Below are 21,470 nucleotides of genomic sequence, written 5' to 3' on the forward strand. Positions count from 1 at the left end.
ATAACAGGCCCCAACCAGGGAGGTAGAGGAGGAGGACAGTCACTAATGCAGGGCAGGACTGGGTATGGGGGGGGTCCGCGGCCCAGTACAGGGGTCCCACGGGGCCTTGGTGGGTGGGCGTGGATTGAGATGGGGGGGGGGGTGGCTTCAGAGAAATCCATTGGTAGCATGTTTAATTGTCACTGAATTCCCAGCTGGCGTGACTTTAAAAAACATCCACAGGAAGAGAGCTGAGATGTTCGGAAAACATTTAGCGGATCAATATTCCGGGGAGAGCTGTGACCGGCCTGAGTGTGTGCTCAGGGACCCGGGCTAAGGCTTTCCAGTCGGAATACTGTTACTTTCTATTACTCAGACAGCCGGATCGACCTATTCAGCATATTTCTGTCCCGATCTCAACTGCACATTATTTACTGCTGTGTTGGTAGGGGGGAAGACAGGGAGGCTGGGGCTGGGGCTGAGGGCTCACCTTCCTTCAGCATCCCCACTTTCAGACACTTCATGAAGCGGCAGGCTTGACACGACTTGCGTCTCCGTTTGGTGATCTCACACTCGTTGGTGGCGGGACAGCTGTACTCGATGTTTCCTGAGGAGGACAGGAGAGGAGGTTAGCCCTGGCTACAGAGGACGGCCCCAGAGCGGTTTGTGTCACAAGCAGCACACAGAGTCTGGCTCCCCGCAGGGCGATGCTGGCCTAATCACATCCTATGGAATCTATTTCAGGGGCGGAGTGGCTGGGGTGAGACATCTGTCCTCCAGCGACAAGGTAACTTCCAGGAGAGAGAGGGAGGGGATGGAGAGAGAGACAAGGAGAGGGAAGGAATGGGGATGGAGAGAGAGAGAAGGAGAGGGGTTGGAGAGAGAGAGAGAGAAGGAGAGAGAGAGAAGGGAGAGGGGGGGGACCTACACAAGTCCTCCAGGAACCCTTCCACAGTCACCACCCTGGCCCCTCGCTAAATTGGCCTCATTAATTCTGAGCGAGTCCCTCCAGGTCTCGTGTGCAGCCTGCCCTTCCCCAACCTCCCTCCACCCCCCTCCCCACGCTCCTGGGGCCCAAGCCACCGTCCTCGATAGCAGGGTAGGGAGCTGGGCCCCTGTACACTTTACATATGCTCCATCGGATCCAAACCTGTTGTTACCCCTGTTGCCATTGTTGACTATTTACATAACGCACGGGTCTGAGTCCTTATGCATTATTCAGCCAGCCACTGTAGAGGACTGAGTCCAGGACAGCGCTAGGGAAAAAGAAAGAAAAGAAAAAAAAAACGGTTTCACTGCAACACAATGAAAGAGATGTTTCCGTTGTAGTGTAGCATTAGCGACATAAAGGGCAGGATGTATGGTGCAGATCTCCTTGTGTGTCCTAATACCTGTGTTTTACTGAGGGCTGTTCAAGGGTTTGTCAATAAAGGGTTTCTAAATAATAGCTGGTGGTGCTGGTTCTGAATTTCAATCATAGTGTAGCTGGATTGTAAAGGGACAAAAACATTTTTATTGTTTTCAGCACTGAGATTTCTCAGACCTTGTTTTTCCTTTTTAGGAAAATAATATTTTCAGTCACATCACTTGCCATGCCATACCATCTATTCTACTGCAGTAGTAGGCTGTGTCACAAAATATGAACATTTTGAGAATCCCTATACATATACAGTAACCAACGTGAATATTTTGCTCTTGTATAATACAATCGTAAGGCTAATTAACCAATAGAGCAGTAGGGCCCAGTTCCGCAGACGTGGGTTACCCCAATCCTAAAGTAAAAAGAAATTCAGTGATCTCCACTGAAACAGGTTTTAGTCCAGGACTAGGCTTAATCCATGTCTGGGAAACTGGGCCTGTGTGTTGTGCAGTAGGTCAGCCTGCTGGCTGCCTGCTTGAATGTAGACAAACAAACACACACACACACACACACATCGGGATTCCATCCTGACTCCCTCAACCAGCTACTGTGCTGACCCTCAATCCAGGTTGTTATAGGGAGAGGGAGAGAGAGAGAGAGAGAGGGAGAGAGAGAGAGAGAGAGAGAGAGAGAGAGAGAGAGAGGAGAGAGAGAGAGAGAGAGAGAGAGAGAGAGAGAGAGGAGAGAGAGAGCTGTGTAATATTCCAGTGACGTTCCACCTCTAGAACCCATTTGACAATTTATGCAATTATGTTAACATTATTGGACAGATCAAGTAGACGGTCCCAAGATATGCTAAATAATTAGAAATTCCTCCTTTATATCTGGTTAGAAACCGTTATGCTAATTCCTCTGATCTCTTTGGGATTGGAGTAAATAAAGGTGTGAAAAAAGGAGTTGATGAGGTCTGATTTTCTCACTCCTGTTGTTTTCCTCTGTTGTCACAGCATAACCAGACCATAATAATCCCATCTATTTCCCATCTGTTCAGAAAATGCAATCAGCCTGAAGTCTTCATTGTTACTCTGTTGCTATGAATAGTTTATATAAAACATAAATATATATATTTACGACTCAATTCTAATTCCTGAAATCCTTTCTGTTTATGGATTTAACGTGGCAAAATATTTGGAGATGTTGTTCATCATTGTCATTTTGCCTCATTGCCTCATAATATCATGATTGCAAAAAGGCAAAATTGGCATGTGGCAGGTGTGTGTGTGTGTGGGCCTGTGTGTGTGGCAGGTGTGTGTGTGTGTGGCAGGTGTGTGTGTGTGGTGCCGGTCTGCCTGCCAGGCCCAGAGCCCCGCTTCAGGACTGACCCTTCTGGTCCCTCAGGACACTGGTGTTTACAGGGGCATTTGAATTCCCTCTTCCCTCCCCTCCCTCCCCCTCCCTCTTCTCAGGGGTGGCCAACAAGGACATGTGCACACAATCCAACTGGAGGCTAACTAACCCAGTTATGCACAGGGAACACACACACACACAGAAAGTACAAACACAAATCCACCGTGCCCACTGGGACATCAAAGCCCCAGCATGTCTCAGGGACAGTCCACTCATCTCCCCCGCTGAGCGGGGGGGGGGGTGGGGGGGGAGGGGGATTAACGCGTTTCATCTCCTCTCTCACCTCACACTCACATTGTTATGAAGCTTCATAACAATCACAAAACACAAAGCTGATATTTCTTTTGACAATTCTCACAAGATCTGCAACCATGACAATAAGAACACAAATTTAAAATCGACCATAAAAAATGTTTGTGGTCCGCTTGGGGTCTGTTTGAGAGCCTTAAGGGGACACCAGACAGACATATGAGGGATGCATTCCTAGATTTACAGTGGGTCAAGCGTCTGTAGGGTTAACTCAGCGCCTGGAACCCAGAGCTGGCTTCGGGGGCGTCTCCCGTAACCGAGGTTACCTTATTAAACGGATAACATAAGAACAGAGTGCAGAAGAAGACGAAGGCTTCCTTCGCTGGACACAGGTATGTATTCGTCTCAATTTATTTTATGGCTTTTCAGGACCTGTGCCAGGGCACAGAGGGGAAAGTCAGGTCTTGTAAGTAAATTACAGTAAAATGGCAGGTATTTCTCATCAAAATCTAAACTGACTTTTACAGGCTTACTGTCAAGGTCTATTACTCCATATAAAGAAGAGGGCCATACAGTTCAGTTGGTTTTCAAGCAATTTTACACTTGGGTTCAAAATGGGAAGAAAATAAGGTTCAATAAGAGATGTATGTTTTTGATTGTTGGGGCTTGAGTATTGCTGGGATGGCTGTACGATTAGGGAGCTCTGAGAGCAGGGGGTTCTGGGATGGATGGTGATCTAGGTTGACGGTAATTTGGGCCTCGGCTTGACTAATGTAACTATCTCCAGGTAGGAGTTCAGGGGGCAGTTCACTGGACAAATAGGTGACAGAAGATGGATTTGCCATCCCGCTCTTGTTGTACAGGAAGGGGAATCAGGTCCAGTCCCAACCTCAGGAAGCGGAGGGGAGAAAGGAAGTGGATGAAAAGCTGAACAAAGCTAGCTAGCTCAGACAGACAAACAGAAATACTCTTTAAAATGTTTCCGGGTAGGTAAAGTGTTCTTGCCGCTTCACTGTACCCTGTATTGTTGGATAAATGTGCAACTCAATCCGCTTTGCATGTTGCCCTACAGACACAAGTAAAGCTCTGTGTCTATCACACAGGATAGGGATACGATGATGCTGATATCAAGGACGGGTCCTAAACTAGCGTCAACATAAAGCGGCTTGTGTTCCCGCTCCGCTCCTCCTGTTTTATCTTCAGGCCCGCGTGACGGACGGATGGAGACACATCCTCTGTTGTGGTCGTTAGCCAACGCTGTCGCACGCATCACCCTCCTCACCCTCCTCCTCTCTCTCTCTCCTCTCCCTCCTCACCCTCCTTACCCTCCTCCTCTCTCTCTCTCCTCTCCCTCCTCACCCTCCTCCTCTCTCTCTCTCTCCCTCTCCCTCCTCACCCTCCTCCTCTCTCTCTCTCCTCTCCCTCCTCCTCTCTCTCTCTCTCCTCTCCCTCCTATCCCTCCAAGGGCTCTCCATCCCTCCCATCACCGCCTCAGCCCTGCTTCCCATCCTGCCTGCCATTCTTTCACCCCCCCTTCCCTCCTCCTCCCTCCCCTCCAAAAGTCCCGACGGCGCCCCCCCCCCCCCTCCTCCCCCCCCCCCCCTTCCCCCAGCTGCTGTGGCTGGGACCCCTGTCTGATTATTATGCCATTAAGCCTCTCCTCTCCTCCTCTCCTCCTCTGAAAGAGCAGTCGGGTCCCTCTCCAATCTAAAGAAGTCCTGGGGTTTTTGTCCCCCTCCTTTCCCTGAAATTACCCGGCGACGCGTGCCTGAGTTTCTAATTGGCCGGCTCGTCCCTGGAGACGGCCCCCACCCTTCCTCCTAATGAAAAGCCTCGTCCTTAATTACACTTTCCAAACGCTGATTGTTATTGACAAAACTCCTGTGGCTCGGACAAACGACGGCAGATTAGCTCCATTACAGGCAGCCCTCCAAGAGGAGAAAAGAGAGGGATTTCAAATCGACAATGCAAAGTAGAGGAAAGGAGCAGAAATAAAAGGAAAAACTTTGTTCCATTTCTCGTTCATCTACCTCCTTCTTAATTGTTCGGGTTGTTGCTCCACTTAAGACATCTCTTTCTTCTCCGATGGCTCTGTTCTGTTTGCTTTGTGCTGCCGTTGGTATTTTTAGCGATGGGACAAAAGCCGAGCTCCAGTACAGTACTGGATGCTGCTTGAGAGGATATGTTCATCTTTTGTCAACAGACAGGATTGTGGATGGCAACATCAGTCAACAGGGACGTCTAATGCTTTAATGCTGCAGAAGGTACACAGACTGAAGCTGACAGAGGATGAGGAGGCTAAATAAACACCTACTAGCAGGCCGTCTGCACTTGACAGAACACAGACAGTTGATTTTCCTTGTGGCATCTTTCGCAATCACACCCTCAACTTGAACTTAAAAATCAAATTCATAAACTCACAAATTCACAGACAAACATATTTTTGGGGGGATTTTTACTGTGGCTATTTAGGAATTCTACTACTTCTTCTACTGCTATACTAATAAAATACTGGTCAAGATTTGACAGTACTTTATTATTTGATCTAGTTGGCGTTGTGCATGGTGTCTGTTCCTCCGGCTGCAGGTCAGAGCGGGCGGAGCTCTCAGCATGTGCTACAGGATTTCACCGGCTCAGTCATTCCTGCATCCTCTGATGAATGTGGGCCAAACAGAGACACTCTCCACAGGGGGTCTGTCATTACCTCTCTAACAGGAACCTGCGATACATCATGCAGATCTAGTCCCCAGGCACACACACACACACGCACACACACACACACACACACACACACACACTGAGGACGAGAATAATCAACCAAACATTTTGCGCTTCCTCTAGGCATCTGAACAAACGGTACTAGCGCTCCCAACCCAGATCTGACCCCTCTTGATGATGTCACAATCACTGCTCCTTGCCAAGCCTGACCCTGGCTGATGATGTCATCCTGGTCTCTCACTACCAGCCTGCCCCATGTGAAGATGTCCACGTGGGCATGCGTCTGCCTGCCTGTCACCATCAAGGGCAGCAAGTGATTCTCTCTCACTACAGTCTCCTCCCCCCTCCCCACCTCACAATTCCAGTACAATCAATGAAAGCATAACATAAGGTATAGTTCTTTTCAAACAATACAGTATAAAAGGTCCATGCAACAAAGCAGTGTGCAGTGACCGTGTGTGTCATGTGTGTGTTTAGGGCAGTGGGAGACTAGGTTAGAGGGTCAGGAGGGAGACAGTGTAGATCCTTTGGGGAATGCTGTTGACTGGGGAGAGAGGGGGGAACGCAGTGAGAGTGTTGGTCAACCCCCTAACCCTGAGAGTGTTTACGTGTTTCAGCAGGTTTAGGGATATCCTCCCTGTTTGGAGTGTGTTTTAGTGTTTGGTCATGGACGTGTGTGTGTGTGGGGGGGGGAGGTTTTCTTGCATGAAGTGTGTTTACGTGTTTGCAGGGGGGGGGGGGGCAGAAGGAAGGAGTTACCTTGTATCGTCCTTTTAAAAAAGGCTTTGCAGGCCTCACAGGAGGCCACTCCGTAGTGATACCCCGACGCTATATCTCCACAGACCAGGCACAGCCTCTTGGGGATGGAGTTCAACATGTATTCGCACTTAATGGGCGAGTCCTCCATGATGGAGCTGGAACAGTCGTCGTAGCGCTTGCGGCAGGCGCCCGCCCCCAGTCCGCCGGGTGTGAACATTGGGGGGGAGTCCAGGCCGTTGGAGTGGCTGTTCATGGTGCTGACATAGCCTCCGCTAGCATCCGAGTTGCCGCTGGGGCTGTGGTGGCTGACCGTGTCGATGACTGACGAGGGGCTGGACGGCTCCGTCTTGATGTACGACCCACAGCTGGACGGCAGGTGACGTTCATCAGCAGCCATCCTATTCAGTAACCTGCGGGGGCGGGGAGGTAAGGGGGGAGGGGAGAAAGGAGGATGAGGGGAGGGGGAGAGGGAGTGACAACAGGGGAAAAGGGTCATTAGCAGGGAATTTAGACTGACAAGTCACAAGCAGGGATTTTTTTAGATAGACAGATTTCTCTTCATCTGCGTGTCAGACCTTTTCTCCATAGTTTTAATCTTTAACCCTGCATTAAAGGTCTGTGTGTGTGTGTGTATGTATGAGTGTGTGTGTGTGTGAGTCAGTGTGTGTATGTGTGTGTATGTGTGTATGTGTGTGAGCACCACAGTGTGTCCTAACCCTGCCCGTGAACAAATGAACCAGGAGGGAGGAGCGCCTCATTAGCCTCACAGTCGACCAGCTGCAGAATGTTCTGATGTGTGTCACACACACACACACACACACACACACACACAAACACAAACACCTTAAATACGTTGCTAAAGCAGAAGTGAGCTGCCAGTGTGTGATACAGAGGATGAGGAGTGTGTTCCCGCTCTCCTCCAGTCAGCAGGCAGGACGACACAGCCTGGCAGGATATTGACTTTCTCCCCGTCTGCCTAATAACGGTATGTGGGACTACATCTTATCTAATGTTGTGCTGTGAGTAAAGTTAAGTGCTGCCTCTGGCTGTGTCGATACCGTGCAGCTTTTAACACTGCAGCATCTCCTCCTTCATACCGATTCAGGCGAGTGTGTCAGCTCCGCCCTCTAACCCAAACAAACAGGGGGGGTCAGCTCCGCCCTCTAACCCAAACAAACAGGGGGGGTCAGCTCCGCCCTCTAACCCAAACAAACAGGGGGGGTCCAGCCGCAGCACAGAGCGGCCCGGCGTCGGCCAGGAGACGGTCTCTCCACGGGGGACGCCGCGAGCGAGGCCGACCGAGCACCCGGACGGGCAGATCACCTCACCGTGTCGGAGAGGTTGTGTAGCCATGGCGACCTGTGAGGGTTAGGGCGAGGTCACACACACACACACACGGGCACCTCTGCATTAGGCTCCAGCAGCGGGGTGAAAGGTCGCCAGTGCCAGCCCACATTACTGAAATTGAGCCTGGCGTGGTGTATGCTAATTCAGACACCAGGGTTACCTGGTGAGTGGCAGACAGACAGCCCAGGTTCTGCAGTAGCACATTAGCACCATTAGCATATCGCCAACTAATGGCGATGTTTACATTGTTGACATGTTGGGTTCCTGTCAACACAGCAGGAGAGAGGGAGCTCTCCTCTGGGTCTCTCGGCCACGGAAAGCGGTGGGATGGATAACCCAGCGAGCTGGAGAGCAGGGAGGAGGCAGGGAGGACGCAGGGGCCTGTCTGCGTGCCGGACACCCTCCCTCTCTCTCTTACTCTATCTCTCTCTGTGTCTCTCTCTCTCCGGCTGATTTAATTGTAAGGGTGGGTGCCGGCAGGGTTCGGGCCCTGGGGTCAGGGGTCAACCTTATTTTCCTCACCCTGGCTTCCTGGTCCGTGGAGATGGGGGTCAGCGAGTCAAATTAAATCTCATTCCTGGGTTTCCCTCCCTGCTGTCATGTATATTCATCGCTGCTCCAGGTTCCCAACACCTCTGGAAATTCACAAAAAGGTTAACTGCTAAAATAAATAATAAAAAATGCCCCCTGTTAAAGCCGTTGACCTTGTGGAATAAGCCCTCTGGCTGAGGAGTCCAGGATTTCTTTTTGTTCAATATAGAGCGTACACAATATAAAACCCAGAACTGCGATTTTACTGGAAACCATGGTCTTCGATTTACAGTATTTTCCACTGTAACTATAAAAACCGGTTAAACAATAACCATAAAAATTATAACCCCACACGTCAAAGCCAGGATGCCAAAAGCGAAATCTCGTCTTAAAAATAAGAAATATCTCTGTACTGAAAGATCTTGGGTACGTGTCCTTGCAGAAACACTCTGGATGTGAAAAAGTGGAGCTCATTTCACTTTGTCACTTAACTCCCTGCTCCTAATAATGAATGCAGATTGCATCCACATAGATGGATGTGTGACTCTATTCATCTGCTTTATGTTCTGTTTCAGATGGCACATGCACCTGTGCGATAGGGCACCTGCACTCGGCTTATTAAAGGCGATATATTAAAACGTAAGCAGAGACGATGGCTCCATTTAGCTTTTATTTCACAAATTCAGAGTAAGCTTAACCCCGGTTCAAAGGTCACCTCCAGGGTGACACTTAGCATAATTGCATAAGTGTCTTAACCGTTTCTCCTCCAGCTCTATCTGGTCATTTATAATAAATGTGCTGGCTGGAATACCCTTAACTCACTCTGCGATGACACATTATAGTACTGCTGTGCTTATGTTTTTAACAAGACGGAATATATTGATTAATGACACTGAAGGAATACTAACCATTTGAACCCAGCATATTAATCAACATTTCTTGAATATTTCTATAAATATTCTTGATCTCAAATGGGACAGGTCCAAATTAAATCTATAAATACCATTATGTGTCAAATGAGTTATGAGTCTTAAATACCTTGACAGCATCAATTGGGATAATAAATACAATATGGGGCCTAGGTGTTAATTAGTTTGCGTTCTGCACATCCAGGACAAGAAACCCAGAGGTGAACCGACTGTGAAATCTATAGCTCTGTCCCGCACTCAGGGTACGAGCTCTTCTCTCTCTCTCTGCTGCCAGGCTTCCCACAGGAGGACTGTACGACAGAGATACAGTATCTCTCCCTCCCTCTCTCTCTTCCTCTATTACTCCTTTTGTTCCCTTTGTACTGATCAGAATTCATGCTGAGTGGTGGGTTATGGGGCCCACAAAAGCACACTGTGCAGTTTGGTTTTAATCTGATTCCACCTGGCCCTCCTAACAGCATTTTGGATCCCTAATATCATTCCTCCACTGCAGCAGAGACCTGGATTAGTTGGCCTAACGATCCCTGGGAGAGGAGCTGAGGAGAGCGAGTCCCCTCGTCTCTCTCCGGGGGCAGAACCCGACACTGTGACGAGGACGCAGCTAATTGGCCCAATTTGTAGGTATTCCATCTGAGTGTTTCCTGCTCTGCTGGCTGGGGTGCTAATGCCTCGTACTGTACAGGAGAACACCATCACACACCACTCTTACGTGCTTCCTGTCGCACACTTAGCACCACACCGCCCGACACACGAGGGCCGGGATGAAAGCTCAGTCCAGACTCAGACAGACGGAGATGAAAGCTCAGTCCGGACTCAGACAGAGTCCTTGTTGCGACTCTCCGGGATGTGGGATGCCAAAAACACGGTTTGACCGTGAAAAAAAAAAAAAGTTTGCCAACCTCGTCCCAGTTCTATTGGGGAGAGAGAGAGAGAGAGAGAGAGAGAGAGAGAGAGAGAGAGAGAGAGAGAGAGAGAGAGAGAGAGAGAGAGAGAGAGAGAGAGAGAGAGAGAGAGAGAGAGAGAGAGAGAGAGAGAGAGAGAGGGGGCGAGAGAGAGAGACTGGAGCGGGGAGAGAGAGATTGAGGGGGAGAGGGGGGGGGTGACATCCGCAGGCAGGGTGATGGCGATATCAGATGCCCCAGTGGGGGCAGATCTGTCTGGAGGGCCCCAGGCGATGTCCCTGATAAGCCACTGGCCCCAGAGTCAGCGTGGGAGAAGGAACTCAATTAGCTCCTGCTAGACCCTCTCAGCCTGCCGGTGCCTGGTGCCCCGGCCCGGCCCGCTAGCAGCTGCCTGACTGACCCCTCCTCCAGGGCCTCCGCCACCCCTCACCGCGCCCGCGTACCTCCGCGCCCATCTGCAGATGGGAGGCCTGGCTGCTCCCTCAGCACCACAGCTACACTTATATAAAATACACATCAGACACCAAAACAATCTTTACTGCAGGAGTGTTTTCTCACAGAGTCATGTTAATGCCGTGTGTGTGTGTTTTTGTGTGTCTGGACGGAGACTAGCTCCTGGGAGAGGGGGAGGAACGGACACACTGACAAACGGTGTGAAATATGGATGACGCCTTTCTGTATAACTGGTTTTAGGTCAATGACCATCAAGGGAATATGGGACCAAATCGTGTGTGTGTGTGTGTGTGTGGAAGGGTCCCCACAGACTCCACTCTAATGTGAGAGTCTGAGAGATGCTCCTAATTCTGGACCTTCTCATTCATTAGTCGCGCTCTAAGCAGAGAGGAGGAGGGGGAGGGGAGAGGGAGGGGACAAGGGGGAGGGGAGGAGGGGGAGGTGAGGAGGGGGAGGGACGCTTGGTGAGGGGCTGACAGAGATTTATGATGTGCGGATCTACAGAAGAAAACAAAGAGAGGAGACAGACAGAACCGAGAGAGAGAGAGAGGGAGAGAGAGAGAGAGAGGGCAGGGTTTGAGGGAGAGAGTGCTGTCTGTGCGTGCCGATAGAAACGCGAGGGCCACGGCTAGATCGATAGTCCGTAGGCCCGGCCTGGTGCAGGGTTACCACCAGGGCTGCGAGCGGCCCGGGCAATTAAGATGTTCAGTCTCCAGCAGAGGATTAAATTTAGCTGTTCCACAGCGATGTCACTGTAGTCTTTATAAAGCCATGAGCTCACTCACTACGACAACATGAGCCTCGCGCTCCAGAGGCAAGACGCAGATCACATCTATCGATCCCCAGCCCGGCCCGGCCCGGCCCGGCGCTTCCTTCCTGCTTGACGATGATGGCAGGAAAACAGACAAGCAGGCCCTCCTCCCTCCAGTCTGCCTCCAGTCTGACGAGGCCGTCTGACGAGGCCGTCTGAAGAGGCAGGAGGGAGGCTGGGGTCCCTGGAAACGAGCCTGAACGATGAGGATCGGGTTTAAACGGCTGAATATCCTGTTTGGGAGTAAGCTGGGTTCAGCTTACCTAGTTGGGGAGGGTGAAGGGTTAACAGCTGCTGTGTTTAGCAGCAGGCTGGATCCCATCAGGCACTGCTCAGAGCACTGTACTGTCTGTGGAAAGTGGTTGTGTTTTACTGTACCACCCGCCTACATTGGCACACATTTACAGTCCACTGGATTTTAACTACAGTTTGAAAATAGAATAGTGGCTTTTTTAATTCAAATAATTAGTGGCCTTACATTACATGAGGTCAAATGTAGATACACCTGATCCTTCATCTACTGCTGTTCTTTCTAGAATGCATTATTTGCACGTCAATTTGGATAAAATGGATAAAAGAATAAACATTTTATTTAAAACAAAATAAATGGTTTCAACCCCGTCACTAAGAGCATGTTATTCTTTGTAGACGATAGTAGTCCAGTGAGACAGCTGGGAACACAGTGGGCAAACTGAACTCATCAAGACTTCCATCCTTTTCAATCACCAACCTTCCAAGTGACCACAGCACACTGGTCAGTGACCTGTATTCAACTCATTCACTCTCATATCGACTGACTGCATCAGGTCAGGTGAGCAGAGAGAGAGAGACAGCACTCCTGAAAGGCAGGTCTACTAATAGTATAGTAACTCTGTACGGTAGATAGACTTCAGTTATCACATTTAAAAATAGACATGTTGAGAGGAGTAAACAGAATTAAAAAGACAAAGACTATGGGAGGCAATAATGAGTAAACAGTTTCTATTGTGTGTGAAGCTACCATATTAGGGCTGCATGTATTCGGCAATGGGTGTGTGTTGACTACCAACAGAGAGAAATATTATTGTAAAGGGTTAAGGCCATTTAACACAGGCCAATGTAAATCCTGGGTTTAGACACAGTGACTTGGAGTACGGCTGGGATGTGTGTGTGTGTGTGTGTGTGTGTGTGGGGGGGGGGGGGGGGTAGAGGCAAGGAGCCATGCATGAAATTACTTCATTAATCTTCCTCTGATAGACTGTCCATGTTTAGGGGGAAACTCTACCTGCTTTAAACAAAGAGCCCCTCTTCCCCCACTCATACATTACACTCTTCACCAGAGCAACACACACACACACTTATACACACATGCACAGGAAAAACACACACACAAATATACGAGTAAAAACTTAACTGTCTGAAATTTGCAGATTTCTCAGGTGCCCGTGACAATTTATCTGAGATCAAATGTGTAAATGTTAGTCCAGGCTCAGGCACAGCACGGACATGCTACTGGTGCACACAAAGCTACTGGGACCCCCACCTGCTAGCTGTCACTAGAATCACTATTAGTGTGTACTAGTAGAGAACAGAGTATTATCAAAAACTAGTGTTTGCTGAAGAATCGACCGTGCAGTAAATTGGATTAAATAATCCATCACTGACAAAACACCTTAGAAAAATATGTCCTGGTTAACAATGTCCGGACATACACCAATCACAACCGTGTCTCTGTTTAGTGTGATTGGTCCACAGCGGTCTTCGTCTAGTGGGATTGGTCCACAGCGGTCTTCGTCTAGTGGGATTGGTCCACAGCGGTCTGTAGCGCAGAAACCCTCCTCCTGATAGGTGTGGAGATGTGCTGGACCTCCCAGCGGACCATCTCTTTACTGTGTCTTCTCCACCACCTCCCCTCTTCCCCCATAAATACTGCTGATAGTAAAAAGCCAGGAGCCCCTGACTGATTTATACGGCTGGGTCCTGCACCACACTATTCAGGGATAATTAAAGTTTGGGGATATTTCCTGAATGGGAGCATCTCCTTCAGGGACAATCTAAACATGCATCTCGTCCCTGCCTGCTCTGCTGACAGCCCCACACAGGGGGGGACGTATAACTGGCAGGTTCGACAACTAACGTTTTGCACCGGTTAGCGTGGATAGACACAAACGCATAAACACAGGAAACGCAAACTTACACATGCGCGCACACACACAACCAAATGAAAATGACAATAATGGGTAAAAAAAAAACATCTCTACAGATCGATGGTCATATGAAATTGGGGAGAAGTTTAAATATTTGTTTAGTTTGATGAGGTAGCCCAACAATCCCTGTGGGGTCCCTTCTCCCTGTCTCTTCTCTCTTCCCATCCCCTGTCCACATGTGCTCTCTCCCTGTCCTCTCCCAGTCCCCTCTACAGAATGTACCCCCATGTCCCTGCTATGACATTCCCGATATGGCTTCAGAGAAGCTTCTCTCAGCGGAGGGATGAATAAAGATTTACATTATAATGCACTCTGGTTTACAGACACTCCTGGGTCAGCACAGCACCGGCAAATGGACAGAGCGCCCGTATAATGGACTCTGATTTACGTGGAGAAGATAGCACCTTGACATTGAATTAAAACAAAGAAATGAAATGGACGCTGTAACCTTCCTGGAGACGGACGACAGGAAACGGCAGATGACAAACTGAGGACGAGAACATGTAAAACACAACCCTCTCTGTCTGTGGCACAAATACATAATCCTTTTTTTTACTACGTTGTTGTTATTATTAACGGAAGAACGCTAACAAAGTGACAGCAGAGCTTATAGACAAAGGCCTCAGGACACGAACGCGTCGATAGCCGACATGTGCCCAGTCAACGTGCCGAGGCCTACGCAGGCAAGAGAGCGACCAACAGCCCACCCCCTCCCTCCTGAATGACTGGTTACTCATCAGGACTAGTCTCTCTAGGCAAACTAGGAACAAGCATCATACTCTCTGACAGACACACCTACCAGTGGTCCACTGGAGTCAACACACACGATCGCATCACAGCCGATACTTCACGAAACCCTGACTGAACTTACCCCAAAGTCAACTCCTGAACTCTTAACACCAGCAGAGTTGATACACACCACAAAACTGTCACTTAACAGCAGACGTGTCTTTGCTACCCAGAAGGCCTTGCTCCAAACTAGCCAGACGGCCCCCCCGCCGTGTGTGTGGGCGGGCGTGTGGCGCGAGGCTGTCAGGTCAAAAGCATGTGTGTCTGGCCAGGCCGAACACAGCGCCTCCTACTTGGTTAACCCGTCAGTAGGAATCAGAGGTGCTATTGTGACGGACGGTTTCAATATTGATTTCATAAATAAACAGAGCTAACCATCGATCCTAACGTTATTTTGCATTTCAATTACTGCTCCAAAACATAACCTTCAAACGATGGGGCGCTCAATACCAATAACATACCCTGATAAACACCGGTGTAGCCACCCACTCCACGCCACGCTCCTTACCAAGTATAAATTAGCGGACTCTGCATTTTCCTTCCCTTAAAGCACCTGAGTGGTCACTTCCCCTCAGGTCTGTCAGGACACCAACCAGACTGAGAAAGAACTGGACACAGAAACTCAGGTCAGACACATCCGTAACTACTGAGTTATTTCCCACTTTACAATCACAGAACGGGTGACAATAATAATAATAATCAATATTTTATTACAGCTTCTTCTTCTCATCAGCTTAAAGATTTTCTGACCCTGACTCAAATCTCTCTCTGTCTGGTTGTGTGTGTGTGTGTGTGTAAATGAAGAGGGGCCTTTCGGTGTTGGAGCAACAGGAAGAAATGCTGACACACCGTATCAGTGATAGCACTTCCCTGCCACGGTGCGGAGAGCATCCACACCGGCCGCATTATCCTCCCACTCTAATGGACCTGGTTATTTTTAAACAAATTCTCACACTGCGGCGAAGGTGTTCAAGGTTACCGTGGCGAAAAGCAAGATGGACGCCTGTGGTGAAGGTTGGTGGTTTCAGAGCAGGAGGATGTTGGGAAATAGTGGGAGCTAATCACAGGACACTGGACAGGCCTGACACTGCACGAGTTCTTCTGAGTCACCTCTTCTAAAATAAAACATCTTCAGCACTGACTTCCCCTAGCATGCTGTGGGCGGTGTGTTTATCGGAGGCGATGGCGCAAGCCCCTTGAGTGAATAAATGCGGTGAATGAATGTGAAATATAAACAAAGACGTTTAAATCACTGATGAGGGGAAAACATTTCACTTTTTTTTTTTTACTTTTTCATTTGCTGTACCTATTAATGTCTACACAGTGTATCCAAGCATCACAGCACACAGACATCTCTGAGATTGCCTGGTTATCAAACAAACATTCTGGAACTCAGAACACTGCAACCTAGTTCTGTATTTTCTCTACTCTCCAACATTAACATTCTGTCAAACCTAGTCGACCAGTACACATTTTGACCAGAGAATACAGGCTGCTGCTACACAGGAGTGGGTAAAGGAAATGCTGTTTGAAAAGAACAAGTTTGTGCAGACAGCTAAACACTACAAACATTGAGATAGAGAGACAGAGATAGAGAGACAGAGATAGAGAGACAGAGAGAGAGAGATGCAGAATGGGAATGCCAGTGCATCCCTAGATGCCCCGGAGAGATGCTCTCTCCCTGGTCGGCCCTCATCGGAGTGACATATTTACAGTGAAAGAAATGATACTCATATGCAGGGCTTACCAGAAATGGGAAGGCTCCAGTGTGGCCAAGGGACTGAGTAATCGCCCTAATGAATTGGACAACGAAGCCCTGTTGGTACAAGGAGATGCATTTAGAATTGGGTGACAAATTGAATTTAAAACATTAGGTTTTCTTTGAAAGGCATACATGTCCCGACACCTCCCGTTAAGTGCTGTGGGCCGGCAGGGGGCCGGCGGGGGGCTCTGGGCCAGCGGGGGGCTCTGGGCCAGCGGGGGGGGGGTCTCTGGGAGGCCCCGGCCACTGCGGCCACAGGCTGTACACGGGCCGGCCGTTCTCGGCCAGAAGCCTCTTTTGGTAATGTATTCTGAAACCAAATTACCGTAAGCTGATCCCATCTGGGTGGTGTCTGAGCAGGGCTGCTTGGGTTACCCGCCAACCCCAGCCCTGTGATAGCATCTCCATGAAGACAGCAAAAATCTGATTAACCCAATAACACTGAAACACTTGGTCAAAGAGCAAAGAGCTTTTAACTTGAGATACACTAATGCAATTCCCTCGCCTTGTTTTCGAAAACCTAATAAGAACGAAGAGAGGAGGGGAAAAAAGGGGAGGAATTTTGAGACGTGCGTTTTCCGAACCTCAAGCAGCAACCTGGGAATGAAGTCAAACTAATTTGAATCTAATTCATCACAGTGAGCAGACTGCCACCATTCTACAAATACATTAAAAAGCTCTAATTTCATAAAGGCAAACTGGACATTTAGAATATGGCATGGCTAAACCTGGGTGTTGACAGGACATTTCAGGCACAGAGAGAAGACGAGTCTGGATTCTCTACCTTTCAGGGTGTGTGTTTGCAAGCCAGCGCACATGAACCTAAACTGACAGTCCTCAGCATTGGCTGATGTCAGAGAGGCACGGCAGCAACGAGCCTGCCAGACCCTCGCTTCCTCCCCCGTGCTGAAGGAGACGACACTGAGTGACACTGCAGCCCAGCAGGCTCCAGTGAGCGAGAGCCCAGGCTGAACACACATCCCCCATGACACGGACAAGGAAACACAAAGCAGGTGTGATATAGATGCGAACAAAGGAGTCTTAAAAAAGAAAAGAAAAAGACACGCAAAGTCATCCTTTATACAGTAACTCAGCCCCTTGCTCTGAGTTCTCCAGCTCACATACAAATAAACTATAAGATATGGTGGTAAATCATCTGAGAAAGACTGTCAGTGTTTTAATCCTATTCCGAGGCAACGACAGCCACCCCCCCAGGTCAATCTATACACTCCATACTGTGCCGATTCCACATCAGTGCTGTGCTAATTACACAGAGGACGTGCACCTCCCAAATCCTCTGTACGGAGCGCCCTCCCTCCATCCCAGACAGGGAGCAGGAGATCCTGTCCTCGCAGACGGGGACACACAGAGCCACTGCCGAAGAGGTTCCATGCACAGTGTCTCAAGTATTTAACACTGTTTTGTTTTACTAGAGGCCCTAGAGGAAACGTAAAACGTCTTCTTGTGTCGAATCAATTGGATTGGATTTAGTTGTTGTAAATTTACCATTGTTGGTTTGTGATTGAATTTTTATTTTTAGATGCTTTATCTCTCTTTTCTGTCTTTATGAAACAATATTAATTTACTACTACTGACAAAAAGGCATTCATTGCAATAGTTATACTTCTGTTGACACACTGACCCCCACAAAATACAATAACATTTGATTGATGTTTTTGATGTTTTACAATAAACGTTGGAGTAACTATCAGAAAAAAAATCTTATTTTACATTAGAATTCACATAACAGCTGTTGTTGTGGAAATGTTATTAAGTGTATATCAGAAATATGCCAAATACACTGTTTCAAAATGTTCTACATTTTGTGACCAAATATTGGTGTGAGTTCAAAAACATACATTTTGTAATATATATATTTATATATATAAATTGTTTAATGTAATTAAACAATTAATGGTATTACCAATATTGTCAGCTTTTATTTATAATGTGTTTTCTTTCTCCTTTACTTCCTATGACAACAATGTACATTTTTGCTGAGGACCAACTCATTTTATATTTCATCTTTAAAACAATGTAAATGTTACACTTAATGTCACTAAACACTATGTGATAAGATTTTTATAAGCACAACTTCTGTAGAACTAATGTGAAGCAAAACCTAATTGGTCAATTATTCAAAATATTATAACATGCTGTTCACTCTTCTAATACAAATATTAGCAGAGTATTATATTGTGTCTATATATATATATATAGAGAGAGAGAGAGAGGTTTTGGGAAATAAACATACAAATACATAAATGAAACATTAGTTTTCATGTATGATTTTATGATGATATGACAACTAACACTGAACACAGATTTGGAGAGAGCTCATGGATCATTTGTCATAGGTGTGACAAAAATACCCGTTTTAAATGGCCACTTAAAATATATAGTAACAAATGTTTACTCTACTCTCAACACATCACTTGTAACTTGTTTAATCAATGTACAGTAGAATGTACACAAGAATACACAAAATATACTTTGGATGACAAACATTTATCAAAGAAGGACCTTAGAGAATCATCAGTAATTATTTTGATAAACAATTGAATGCTCCTTGGTCAACTATTAACTGGAGGTGTAAATGGCAGAGATGTATTGAACCTTTGTAATCCAGATTACCGGGAAAAACTAAGGAGATTACAACATGAGCACCTTGGTAGGTAATGAGTTCACAACATTGTCTTGTCTCGAAATGTACAATAATTAGCCTACAACCAAATCCCAATAAATACCGAAAGTCTTTAAATCCATGCTGACAAAGTCTGTTTCCTTTTCCATCTCTCTGCATTATTCTATTGAGGAGCCCTGTGCTTGAAGCACTTTGAAATACTATACAGGGAGGAAATCTATACTGCTCAACAATTCAAATGTCAGTATAAATTCATGGGGCCTTTTCATTATACACCTAGAGAAGATAAAAATAGTTTCATCTCATTTGATATTTGTGTGATCAGATTTAAATCACAACAGCCTTAAATAATATTTTCATTTAAAGTTTTTCTTTTTACACAGGCAGCAAACATTTTTATAATAAAAACTACAACACTACCACTCAAGATTCAATTTGTGAGTATTATATGTCCATGTATACAAAAGCAAAAATAGATATTAAGTTACTGTAAGTTAATATCAATATGAGCTATTTATTGGTTATTTTTATAGTACTCTGTCTCTCTCCCTAAAATATAAATAAGAAAACACTGAGTAGAGAAACGATAGAAATACGGTTTTAAATCTGTTTGACCCAAAGCCTGTTTAAAAAAAACTCTGACTTTCTCTGTCAACAGTGCAGATCAACACAGAACACTCTTGAGTTGAAACAGTGTGTCACAGCAACGGGAGTCTACAGAGCATATAATGAGAGGTCCACATTGACGGCACGAGTTACAGGAAGTAAGTTTACATTTTGCCCGTGGGCAGCTTGTCTCCCGTGCTCTGGTCTAGGACAGAGGTGACTGATCCGTGGGCTCGTCTTTCTCAAGGTACACACTGCAGCGCGGAATTCACCCTCCCCAATTCTGTGAATTCGCTTTAATCTAATCTCCTTAAACGTATTGTCATCCTCCCATGGTGGCCCTGGCTGGGAACAATGCCATCGCTCAGCAACCCCCTAACCCAACAGGACACGCAACCAAAATGCTTTAGGAATAACACACACGCATGGCAAACAGGCACCCTTAATTGATCAGCTATGCTTTTAATGAAACGTGAATAGTGTCACGCGTCTACAATGGGCCACCATGCATCCCCCTATCAACACAGTCTCATCAGTACACCTGCCCTGTTGCGTTACACTGTATCACTATATCACACTGACACCGAGACTGAATAGCCTCCAATACACACAGAAAAGCAATAAAGAGGGAGCTGGATAGTGTGTGTTGAGAGTGTGTGTGTGCGCATGTTAAGAGTGTGTGATTGTGTGTTAAAAGTGTGTGTGTGTGTATGAGGAATACAGAGCCAGCAGAAGCTCACAGCATCTTCACTAAGGCAGAGAAAAAAGTTTAGCTCCTAGCTCTGCAGGTCCTTTGTGAAGAGAACAAAAACATATATTATTAAAAATAATAATAATAATAAAGAGAAGCAAGAGAAAGAAAGGAAGGAAGAAAGAAAAAATACATCCAATAGCACAGAAGAAGAACGGGGTTAAAAGAAGGGGTGAAGTAAAGAGATGCACCTACTGGTTATGATAGCTGAGAGGGTCTGGTAGACAAAGTTCTGAAATGTCCATCAGTCCAGATTTAGCATTCCAGGAATGAGCGGAAGAAGAAATAAACGACAACTGAGACTTGCTTCTGCCCCAAAATGCCAGCCCAGTTTCCTCAGAGACAACGGCACCAAACACCTCCAGCACTGCCCCCCCCCAGCTTGCACAGGTACGCCGAACCTTGATGATGTGAGAGGGTGTGGGTGGGTGTGCATCCGCGTGAGTGTGAGAGAGCGTATGTGTGTCTGAGTGTATGTGAGTGTGTGTATGTAAGAGAACGTGTGTGCCGGAGAGAGAGAGAGAGAGAGAGAGAGAGAGAGAGAGAGAGAGAGAGAGAGAGAGAGAGAGAGAGTGGGAGAGCGAGGGGTAAAAGAGAGAGAGAAGCGCAGGCAGTGGAGGATGAGCGCTAAGATGGAGAGAGCATGAGAGAGCAAGCGGGAGGAATGACTCTTTCCATGGTTAGGATAGGGCTCTTTAAGACTCGAGGGCTTGATGAATATGGAACAGCTGCTGTTGGCTGGCTCCGAGGGGCAGGACTTAAAGCTACAGGCCGGCAGAGAGAACGGGGGAGGAGGGATCTGAACATTCGTTCGTTCAATAGCGCACTCCACCACACACAAAACACACACATGCTTAAACACACATACACAAGCTTACTATTACAAGAGAGGACAGATAAACCACATTACACAGCATATGCACACAGATATAGTTTTATACTTGCAAAATAAATAAATAAAAAAAATTGGTGAAAGCTGAATATTTTACTGCCCAGATTAAAAATGTACGCACTAAATGTTTGGCTTTATTTTTTATTGAAGTAATGGTTTGGGCCCGTAATAAGAAAACTCCTCAGTGATTGAATTTGTACTTATTATAAAACAAGATTCAATGCACTACTTATTAATTCTTTCAGCAATCTCAAAACAAATACTTGACAAGTGGTGCTTTTTAACCAAAACATGAAGCGAAGTTGCTTTTGTACTGAATCAGTTCCAACACGCAAGACAACTTTTAAACAATCTAGGACTGTAAACGTATTTATTGAGTTGAGTAGCGAGCCTCG

General features: G+C 47.0%; 1 protein-coding gene across 2 annotated transcripts in view; it reads right to left on the bottom strand.

Moving 5' to 3' along the window:
• The window catches only part of esrrb (estrogen-related receptor beta), a 41,587-nt gene extending 21,078 nt beyond the window's left edge, over nucleotides 1-20,509 (bottom strand). For both annotated transcript variants that reach the window (XM_067242848.1, XM_067242847.1), the window contains exons 1-4: nucleotides 20,379-20,509; nucleotides 16,168-16,236; nucleotides 6,473-6,882; nucleotides 470-586 (exon numbers count right to left, since the gene is read on the bottom strand). In XM_067242848.1, coding sequence (XP_067098949.1) covers nucleotides 470-586; nucleotides 6,473-6,882; nucleotides 16,168-16,236; nucleotides 20,379-20,428 — 646 coding nt within the window. In that variant the 5' untranslated portion in view covers nucleotides 20,429-20,509. The remainder of the gene's footprint in view (nucleotides 1-469; nucleotides 587-6,472; nucleotides 6,883-16,167; nucleotides 16,237-20,378) is intronic.
• Between the last annotated feature and the right edge of the window lie 961 nt (nucleotides 20,510-21,470).

This window comes from Osmerus mordax, chromosome 9, assembly GCF_038355195.1.
Source record: "Osmerus mordax isolate fOsmMor3 chromosome 9, fOsmMor3.pri, whole genome shotgun sequence".
NCBI lineage: Eukaryota > Metazoa > Chordata > Actinopteri > Osmeriformes > Osmeridae > Osmerus > Osmerus mordax.